Source organism: Sinocyclocheilus grahami, unplaced genomic scaffold (assembly GCF_001515645.1).
Source record: "Sinocyclocheilus grahami isolate Dianchi unplaced genomic scaffold, SAMN03320097.WGS_v1.1 scaffold1330.1, whole genome shotgun sequence".
In the NCBI taxonomy this organism is placed as follows: domain Eukaryota; kingdom Metazoa; phylum Chordata; class Actinopteri; order Cypriniformes; family Cyprinidae; genus Sinocyclocheilus; species Sinocyclocheilus grahami.
In genome coordinates, this window is record NW_015506509.1 from 238449 (window position 1) to 249163 (window position 10715).

Genomic DNA, 10715 nt, shown 5'->3' on the forward strand with positions numbered 1-10715 from the left:
CTTCTTCTTTGGGATAACCTTAGGTCAAATGAATGAATAACAAGGATGCACATTTCCTTTCTGCCAGGAAAATCTTTTATATCGATGTATAATTTTAAGAGAACAATAAAAAACAACAACACAATATCTCATAAAACCTTCCGTTTGAACAAGAAGTAGAGTCTATGCATAAACTGGGCAACTTATTAAATGTCCTGCTACTGGATGACCCTGTAAATAAAGCAGTTACTGGTCAGAGCTGACATACTCCTTGTGATTGTGTTTAGTACCACCACAGCACGAGTAAATACGCCTCCATTCAATATCCTTTCATTAACAATTTACTGCCAAGCATCCACCCAAACAATGAATCATCTCCAGTTCTAGTCTATGTGACTTTTCCAAGATGATGACATATGTGCTATTCTTAAATATATTTGATTACACACCATTTGGCCTGATTTTAATGGTTAAATCTCTCTCTGTAATTCTTCACTTCACCGTCTCCTCCCAGATGACGCAGTTATAGGCCCTCGGACTGCAGTGTTGCACAGTCTAGAGTAAATGAGGATGCTTACTCAAGCATAGAACAAAAGATCTGGGTTACTACGAGACAGCTAGACCTACTGAGAAGATTTAACTCCGATAATGGGTTTGTTGTTCCAAGTTAAAAGCTTAGAATAGCCTTGTATGTGATCAGCAAAACAAAAAAAAGTGTCAGTGACACCATAAGAACTTCAGAAACCACCACATTCTTTGCCGTTTGTGACGGTACATTGTCCTGCTAACTATCTCTACACAGCTGGCAAGTTCACTAACTTTTTATTATATTCTGTTTTTTATATTTAATACGCTTCAAACTTCAATCTACAATAAACGTTTCTTTTATAAGGATATAATTGTTTTCTTCTTTCTTTTCATTCCACTTTTTCTTACGTGTTAATAATACCCACCACCAAAACATAAATAAACAATAATTAGATTTTTTTTTTTTTTACATCTCCATAAGGAAAATTAACTTAACTTGTTAAATGAACTTGTTGTGTAACTAAATATTCACATATTTATATCATCCACTTACAACCAAACTCATAAAACAACTATAAAACCTTTATTATTAAGGTAATACATAAACACATTTATGCAATATTAACATTTTATTAAACAAACTTAATTTTACACTTCAATATCTTTGTAATAACAATGTTTGTGCTACACACGAACGATACCTCAAACCATACAAAAATGTTTACGAGAAGCAAGTTATTACCTTTCTAAGAGACCAGACTTAAAATTTTCACCCAGGAAATAGATGAAACGGGTGAAAACAATTGACTCGACTTGGTAAAAAAGCAACCACCCACACCGAGTTTTTATATTTAGCAATTTAAAAAAAAAATTTATAGATTAAAAAAAAAAACTGTAAGAATTGATCATTATGGTTTTATTTATTTTTTTGTTTCTCTTTGCTTTCATGGGTTTGGCCAAGGTCTCTGTATAGAGCACAATGTCAAAATGATTTTCCAGTTGATGAAGTATTTGGCTTGAATAGCAGAAACTCTCTCTGCCATTGTCCTGGTAACCACATTGCTGTGTGGTCTACTGCTTATGTAAAAGGAATACTTTTGAAAGGGCAGTGAAAAATGATTACAACTCACATTAGAAACGTTTGCTCATTTAGGATCAGGTTTCCGGTCACCATATGCTCACAGAAAATCTGACCCGGCTGTGGCACACTGTCAATATCTCACTTTCCAATGTCTCCCTAAAACTGCACTTTTAAAAGGTGAAAGCACACAAGTGGAAACATGCCAGAGATTCTTTTGGGTGGGCTCTTGGTAACAAGATGTGGAAATTCAGAGGTCAGGATTTAGTCACGCTGTGGGGAAAAGAAACACACCCAAAGAGTACTTTAAAAAAAAATCTTTATTCAAATATACAAAAATATCATCTTGTGTTTTTATCAATAACTAATATATTTCTAAAAAGCAAAACATTTTGTAGCAGTTATAAATAAATACAAAATCTAGTTTATAAATTACAACAAAGTTTAAACGTCAATGAATCCATGTGCAGGAACAATGCTAAAGCAAAGGAGCCGTCCGATTGTTTGCCCTGTGGTTAAGAGTCCAGAGAAAATGCATCAAGGACAATAAACATGACACAATAACACATTAAGAATAATTAATTGAGACTACTTTGCAACTAATGCCAGAACTAACTCACAACTAATGAGTGTGTTAGTCTGTGATGAAGTCATGACAACAGAAAAAAATCATATTTAGCTAATAAAGATTTAGATATGGGTGGATACCTTGAGTTTAAACACTTTGATTTAGCAATAACTCTTCTTTTGTCCGCAGTTCTTCACCAGTATTGTATGAACTATGCCGCATTATCAAACAAGAGGAGATAAAGTCATTATAATATACATTATTTATTGGACACATTCATTTTTTGTTAATATTCAATTAGCCATCCGCTCTGCATGCTATTTAGGTGTAATTAGTATCTGGTCAGACATTAGCTCTGCATAGCTATTTTTGTCATTTTGCAAGAAGCACCAGACCAGCCTTTCCTTTGTGACAGCACACCTTTTAATTAAAATGTGTTTTTTTTTAACCTACTTTTTTACAGTCTTCCTTCAAACCAGTACAGTGGGTCACACTTTATTTTCTTTGTTACTGTATAAGCTTTATTAGCCCAAAAGCACTTCTTCTGTCATTGTGCAAGAGAATCAAACTATTTTGAACAAATTGAACAATTAACAGTTTACCACAGCCACAAATCAAGCACAAGGACAGCTAGAGTTCTGATTGATAGTAAAAACATGAATCAAAGTGTGTGTGTATTTTTTGTCCATCCTCATCATGAAGCAACAGCATATGAAAAGATGGAAAAAGATTCTTGGCAGGAAAAGGCAAAAGAAAACATGATGTTAATGAATGGAGGAATGCATGTGTACAACACCATGCAGTTGAAGTGGAGTGAAAGTTGGCCATGCTTAGCTCAGCTGCGCTAGAGTGACTTTAAATCAACTGTTTAGAGATATACTCACCCTTTGTGTTTTAAATGACGATATCCCAAAATCCCACACACTGTAAAGAATGAGAGTAAGAAGATATTATTTAAAAATGCTTTGGAATGGGGTCAAGAACAGCTGTGCATCACAATCAATGACACCAAAGCATGACACCATACCATTGAAAAGTATGGGGTCAAGAAGATAAATTTTTTTACATTGTTGAAAGTTTATGCTCACCAAGGCTGCATTATTATTTTTTTTAAATGCATTAAAAACGTATATATTGTGAAACATTATTACAAATTTACCGTTATGCTTTCTATTTTTAAATATTTTAAAATGCAGTTTATTCCTGTGATGCAAATCTTATTTTTTTTCAGCAGCCATTACTCCAGTCTTCAATGCTGCTTAATATTTTTGTGGAAACCGTGATAGGATTCTTACTAAAATGTACAAAAGAAGAGCATTTATTTACAGTCTTTACAGTCACTTTTGATTAATTTAATGCATCCTTGCTGAATAAAATTAAATGAAAAAGCATTAAAAAACACTTTTACTGACCCCAAAATGAATGATATATACTACACTATCTATACTGTACATAGCTCAATCCAAATAATTCATATACTTACAGACAACAGCTATAATCGCCAAGGCACCTACAAGACCCACAAGATCAGTTGTGTTATTAGAAACAGTGAGACACATGAACAAAAGGAAATAAACATTCAATAGATACAGTATGTGGTGGCCCTCAGTTACAGTAGTGATCGCTTCTCTTATTTGGAACTTGAGCAAGACAAAATAAGCCATTATCATCACTGACTGTTATATAATATGGTGACATATGTTGTACGACAAACTAGTCACCTCCATCCACAGTAACCATATTACTTTCCCTGAGGGTGATGTAGTCAGACATTTAATTCAGTACAGTATCATTGGATTTAAAGGATGACTCACTCATAGAGACAGTAGTGAGCGCTTCTATAAATCCTCCTACAATAAAATACATCATCAAATAACCATTACAGCATATCCATAACAAGTGTGAAAACTGAAGGAAAAAAAACCACTTGTGGGCTGGACTCCTTACCATGTGAATGGGTGGAGGCTGTTGTCTTGTCTGTTGTCATGTCTGTTGTTGTAGCTTTGTTTGTGGTAGTGCTTTCTTTTGTTGGTGTTGTGATGGCAGAAAAAAAAATTAATGCGTTGTTATCTGCTTTTGCCATCTTCTCCAATTCAACATTCCACATGTTGCATAAACATCTAGACAATTCAGTTGATTTGAACATAATGTATATGGAATGCTAAACCACTGGAGAAAGATCCACAGATTTCTGAAGAACTAGAATGCCCATCATCATCAAATTTGTTTCATATTGTATCTAATTTGATGATGCTTTAAGCTACCAGTACAAGTGCAGTACTCTCAGCTCCATCTAACATGTTTTTCCATGTTGAAATCAGTACAATGCAGCAGAGTTTCCCTTGAAATCAGTGCAGGAAATGCTGCAGATTCTGTACAGGCCTACTTATCTCTCATATCATGAATGCACATCTTGGAAAATAAATTCCCATCCATTACTAGTGCTGGACGATATACCGGTTCAAAGTGCCTATGCAACGTAGACAGAATCGTGAATTGAGAGTTAACTGTTAACTTAACCTGCAAAGTTCACAGGCGGCTTCAGATTACTGTTGTTTCACATTCACAGCACATTAAAACATCACACTCTTACTTCATCTGGACAAACAGAGTGTCATTAGAAAGACTAAAGACTCCAGCTTCGATATATGAACACTGTTATGATATCAACACAGATTCATATTCAGTCACGTCTGCTGCAATTTATTTGTGTTCACGTAGCTTCACTGAACAGTGTCCATTAGGGCTATAGTCTAACTGGGAGTGGGGGTTTATATGAATGTATTTCTGAGAGGAACTGACTGTTTTCAAGAGAGTTTAGATGATATTTTCATTTCGTCGTGCCTCTGTATAATGCTTTGTTTACAGCGGTAAGCACCTGCTGGCAGAGAGTGAATCTGCATTCTCATTCAGACCGTCTGCTGTTTTTGTTTCATGCAGGAAGTGCTGGACTCCTTACCATGTGAACGGCTGGAGGCTGTTGTCATGTCTGTTGTTGTGGCTTTGTTTGTGGTAGTGCTTGCTTTTGTTGGTGCTGTGATGGCTGAAAACAAATATATGAATATGTCGTTATCTGCTTTTGCCATCTTCTCCAATTCAACATTCCACATGTTGCATAAACATCTAGACAATTCAGTTGACTTGAACAATGTATATGGCATGCTAAACCACTGGAGAAAGATCCACAGATTTCTGAAGAACTGGAACGCCCATCATCATCAAATTTGTTTCATATTTTATTATATTAAATACTGAACTGGGAGTGGGGGTTTACTGTATATGAATGTATTTCTGAGGGGAACTGACTGTCTTTAGAAACGTTTTGATGGTATTTTCATTTCGTCTTGCTTCTGTATAGTGCATATTACAGTAGTGTTTATAAGCGCAGCGCTGCGTTGTTTACAGCGGTAAACACCTGCGGTTTACACCTGCTGGCAGAGAGTGAATCTGCATTCTCATTCAGACCGTCTGCTGTTTTTGTTTCATGCAGGAAGTGCTGGACTCCTTACCATGTGAACGGCTGGAGGCTGTTGTCATGTCTGTTGTTGTGGCTTTGTTTGTGGTAGTGCTTGCTTTTGTTGGTGCTGTGATGGCTGAAAACAAATATATGAATATGTCGTTATCTGCTTTTGCCATCTTCTCCAATTCAACATTCCACATGTTGCATAAACATCTAGACAATTCAGTTGACTTGAACAATGTATATGGCATGCTAAACCACTGGAGAAAGATCCACAGATTTCTGAAGAACTGGAACGCCCATCATCATCAAATTTGTTTCATATTTTATTATATTAAATACTGAACTGGGAGTGGGGGTTTACTGTATATGAATGTATTTCTGAGGGGAACTGACTGTCTTTAGAAACGTTTTGATGGTATTTTCATTTCGTCTTGCTTCTGTATAGTGCATATTACAGTAGTGTTTATAAGCGCAGCGCTGCTTTGTTTACAGCGGTAAACACCTGCGGTTTACACCTGCTGGCAGAGAGTGAATCGGAGTTCTCATTCAGACCATCTGCTGTTTTTGTTTCATGCAGATGTTTTATGTAGTATAGTTTCACAAAGCTAAAGTCAGACCATTCTGTTTTTGCTTTAAATTGTAAAATTTTACAATCTAATTTAAATCAAAAACTGCTCATGCAGCATCTTTGTTTGGATAGTGATTAAAATGCAGTGGTTCTGCAATAGTTTCATGCATTCTGAGTTCTGAAACATTCTAAGTCATATAACAGCCCAGTCAGGGAAAAACTAGCCACTCTTTTCACACACTGATGTAGCTACACCTTTCATCCTGTAACCTGGCCAGCATTCAAACGTGGCTTCACATTTAAAAGAGTATGGAGGATTTCCTTCAGTCTGGGTACTGAAACTAATTTCAGGAACTGGACATTCAATAGCTGGAAATAGAAAGGAAACTTGATTAAAGTTGATAAAACAAAAAGCTAAACAAAAGGAAAATATTTTTGTTAAGAAGTAAATACTGGCAGATTGTAATATGCAAAATATAGTACTGAAACCACATCTCAAGACATCTGGCAAACTGCAGCATGCATGGCATTTCAGTAATGTTAAGTGAACCCAATAAAAATTCAAAACAAGATTCCAAAGCATTTTATAATCCAAGATTATAAAAGAATGTTTCCCTGGAAAGAAACATTTACAGAAAAATGTCTGCTTTAACCATTACTGAAATAACAGACAGATGATTGGTTTGAGCAATATTTTTATAGATATATTCGATTTTTTTAATTAATCAGTTGTTCAATATCAGGTGTACTATATATATATATAATGTAAAAAAATGTATAAGCCACTTGATCACAAAACTGAGCATATACAGTATATATATTCAGATTGTCATAAAATAAGTGTTTATTATAACACATGCCATTTACTATTATTCCAATGTAATGATTTTTTTTTAAGTAAACATTAAATTAGAAAACAAAAAAGGTTCTGCACTTTGGCTAATGAAACTTAAAAGTGATTGGTTCATTTAAAAAGTTTTCTACTCTTCTCACTATTAACACTCCAACTTGTGTTTTACTGCATTTTGTATAAAATTCTTCCAGCACTGCCAGACACAGCTATCTGATACTCCCCAATCTGCACCATGATGGTTCCACAGAATGATACATCTCCTCCCTAGAAACATAATTCTACAACTGCCTGACACCACCAGGACTATGATGAAGTGGAAACATAAGGCTGAGATGATTCTGTATGAGCAGTGAGTCACTGAAGACTCCCTATTACAGATCACTTCAGCATATATAACTAAGACAAAAAATCCATAAATCGCAAAAGGCCTGCTGAACAAGAAGAAGGGGACCTTCAGGTAGAAGGTTACCTTGAGATGCGAGCGAACATAAATAAACAGATCAATTGGGGGACAAAACAATAAAATACAATAAAGTGAAAGGGCAATGCAATGCAACTATGCTGTGCAAGAATAGCAGGATGAGTTCATCAGGCTGAACTCCACCAGTTCTAGCATGCTGTGCCCTGATGGTGCTGCAACACTGGCGATTGAGTCCAAAATAATACATGCTCAGACTGATCACGGGTCAGATCTTGAAGACTGCTTCATTCTATACACATCAACAGTGTGTGGAGCTAGATGCTGGACCAATGATATTGTTTGTGGGTGGAGCTTCCCACTGTCATTCAATGCAGCTAACTAGTACAAAAATTAATGTGATTAATTTTACGCTTGGAATTTACTGGAGTAAAAACTGACCTTTGCATTTCGGAGGTGGTGAACTATAATCCCCGTATTCACCACATGTAATGGAGCTGTTTCCAACAAGGATGTAGTTATCATCGCAGGAAAATGTAATGACATCATTAAACTCAGGTTTGCCTCTGGGCGCATTCATCTTGCCATGTTCAATTGGATCTGGCAAATTGCATGTTGTCACTATAAAAGACACGGTGAAAGAGAAGCTGTTACAACACCTCTGACTGAAGTTGCTCTGGACAACATTGACGTTGATACTGAACGTTCATCAGGGTTATTACAGTAAACTAAAATCATTAAAAAAGCAAAAAAATGTTTCCTCAAAATAAAATAAACATGAACTAAATTAAAATGTAAACGTATTTTATTTCAACAAGTTGCCCAGGCAATGTTTTCATTTTCAATTAGTTTAACTTGATGTATTAAAATAACTAAAACTGAAAGAATAATTATTAAAAACTATATAAATATATATAAAAAAAAGAATAAAAATGACGAAAACACATCAAAATGACTAAAACTTTAAAATTAAAATTAAAACAGAAAAATGTATCGAATTCATTTAAAATATTAATAAAAACTATCATAATGTCTCCAAAATATTAAAATAACACTGATATGCATCTATCCAAAGATGAGGACTCACATATACATTCAGCCTTTCCACTCCAGCCAGAAACAAGACATTGCCTGTGGCTTGATCCTTCCAGATCATATCTGGATTAAAGACAAAAAAAAGTCAATTACAAGTATAAGTGCAATATGGACAGCAGAGGCCGCAACAGTCCTTACCCCGTCTCACATTTGGTTTTTATGTAGGCACCAAACAATGTTCCATCTGAGATGACATAGCTCATATGCGGTGAATGTGTAGGTTCTCCACAGTCTATCTCTGAAATGAAAGCAAACAGCAGTTTAGTACAACACATACTTGATACTTTTTCTTTTAAGGGGAACATCCCAATTTAGAAGTCAAAAGTGAATTACTTTTGCAGATTAATTCCACAGCACTCCAGACCCCATTCAGGCAGGTGATGGAAGTCGAACCTTCCTTTCTCACATATCCTTTAGCACATTCCACAAACGCTACTGAATTGTCCGGAAAGCTATTCTTCAGTATAGATTCCGATGACAAGACAAATTTGCCATTCAAAACAGGAAACGGACAGTCTGCTAAAACAACCACAATAATAGATTTTAGTCCAAAGTTTGTGGTTTATGAGGACACAAATTAGTATAATAACATGGGTATGACATAGGTATTACAACGAGAAGGTGATTTTTCTTACAAATAAGAAAAAGTAATTAAAACTAAAAGCTAAAACTCTGTAAATACTATATATATATATACACACATTTAAGAAAATGAAATAAATTAAATAAAAATGACAAATGCGTACAACAACATTTCAAAACTAAAACATTTAAATGAAAAAAAAAATTACTGTCTTTAGTGTGTTTTTGATCAAATAAATGCAGTCTTGGTGAGCATAAGAGACTTAAATTAAAAAAAAATAAAAAAAACTTACACCCTCAACATCTCGGCAGTACTTTCCCCTTTTAAAGCATTTTATTTTTATTAGAAGTCATTCCATTTTTGCACTTGACAATTTTATTGTGGGTCCACCTACAGGAAAGCTCCAATATCTGTAGTTTTCAGAATGCTATTTTTACACTTGGCTACTATTAACTTTCGAGATTCTATTTAAAAATTCAATTCAAAGTAAAAGATCAACCCAACCCAAGGTTGTCTCGTGGTTTAGCAGCATCTGTTCAAGCAACTGCATTAATTCAATGTACTGAAATATTCTCACGTTGAGCGACTGACTGGGTTTAAAAACTAACATTCAACACGTTTTAATTGAAGTCAAAGGTAAGGAAAAGCAGCTCACCTGTCCCCATCGAGAGCAGTGAAAGCGGCAGTAGAAGCAGTGGCCAAGCCTTCACACTTGACATTGTTAATGTGTTATTGTGTTATTCAGCAGCAAACACTTGTCGTCAGTTCACAAGCGCTGGCGGAAAAAAACTTAACAGGCGGAACGCAAGAGGATGAAATAACGATAAAGCACTACACAGACAAGGGTATTCCCCATATTATCTTCATTGGTCACTTTCCCGCTGCAGATGAAAAGAAAAACTGGAAAATTCAAAGGAAAAAGCGCTTCATAGTTTGGCGTGCACTAGACTGTCACGCTCGAGGAAACGCCCATTCTGTGACGTGTTAGCAGCCTGCCCTTCCCCTCAGATTAAAGACTGACAGCATATGATTCAAACCATTTAGCTGCTTTATACTCGATATGAGATTACTCTGCTGATCAGTACTGTCTAGGCCTATATATATAAAAAAGTATTTAATCGAGAATTTATTGGTTTGAAAAACTATTGTTGTCCTATTGTTGTCATTTGACCTTTATACCATGCATGAATGTAGCCACGTACACACACACACAGTGTGTGTGTGTGTGTGTGTGTGTGTGTGTGTGTGCGAGCGTGCGAGTGCGCGTTTTTGTGACAAATGAGGACATACATTTGTATAATGACAAAGGTATGACAGGTATGACAAGGAGAAGGTGACTTTTCAGGACATTACCCCATGTCCCCACTTTTCAAAACGCTTACAAATCACACAGAATGGAGTGTATTGAAAATCTGAAATAGCACAATGTTTCCTGTGAGGGGTAGGTTTAGGGGTAGGGTTGGTGTAGGGCAATAGAATATACGGTCTGTACAGTATAAAAACCATTACACCTATGGGATGTCCCTACTTTTCACAAAAACAAACCTGTGTGTGTGTGTGTGTGTGTGTGTGTGTGTGTGTG

At 35.7% G+C, this 10715-nt stretch overlaps 1 protein-coding gene across 7 annotated transcripts; it reads right to left on the minus strand.

Moving 5' to 3' along the window:
* Positions 1-1982: 1982 nt before the first annotated feature.
* On the minus strand, positions 1983-10129 carry LOC107569298 (complement decay-accelerating factor). 7 transcript variants are annotated; one of them, XM_016255352.1, is made up of 13 exons: positions 9789-10129; positions 8884-9066; positions 8689-8788; positions 8543-8613; positions 7897-8076; positions 5663-5746; positions 5113-5196; positions 4101-4196; positions 3968-4003; positions 3637-3663; positions 3038-3077; positions 2294-2364; positions 2035-2094 (listed from the first exon to the last, which is right to left on the minus strand). In XM_016255352.1, exons 1-12 carry the CDS (start codon positions 9850-9852, stop codon positions 2301-2303), a joined length of 1029 nt encoding a protein of 342 aa, XP_016110838.1. In that variant the 5' UTR covers positions 9853-10129; the 3' UTR covers positions 2035-2094; positions 2294-2300. The 7 variants fall into 7 exon arrangements, with proteins under 7 accessions (XP_016110840.1, XP_016110838.1, XP_016110839.1 ...); XM_016255353.1 differs by having other exon boundaries at positions 4101-4175; positions 8884-9069; XM_016255351.1 differs by having other exon boundaries at positions 8884-9069.
* Positions 10130-10715: the final 586 nt, after the last annotated feature.

Coding starts and splice junctions, on each gene's coding strand:
- LOC107569298 (XM_016255351.1), bottom strand. CDS start 9,852: ATGTCAAGTGTGAAGGCTTGGCCACTGCTTCTACTGCCGCTTTCACTG. Junction 8,077..8,542: donor TGGAAAGGCTGAATGTATAT/GTGAGTCCTCAT, acceptor TGTCTTTTATAG/TGACAACATGCAATTTGCCA. Junction 3,664..3,967: donor GCTCACTACTGTCTCTATGA/GTGAGTCATCCT, acceptor TGGGTCTTGTAG/GTGCCTTGGCGATTATAGCT.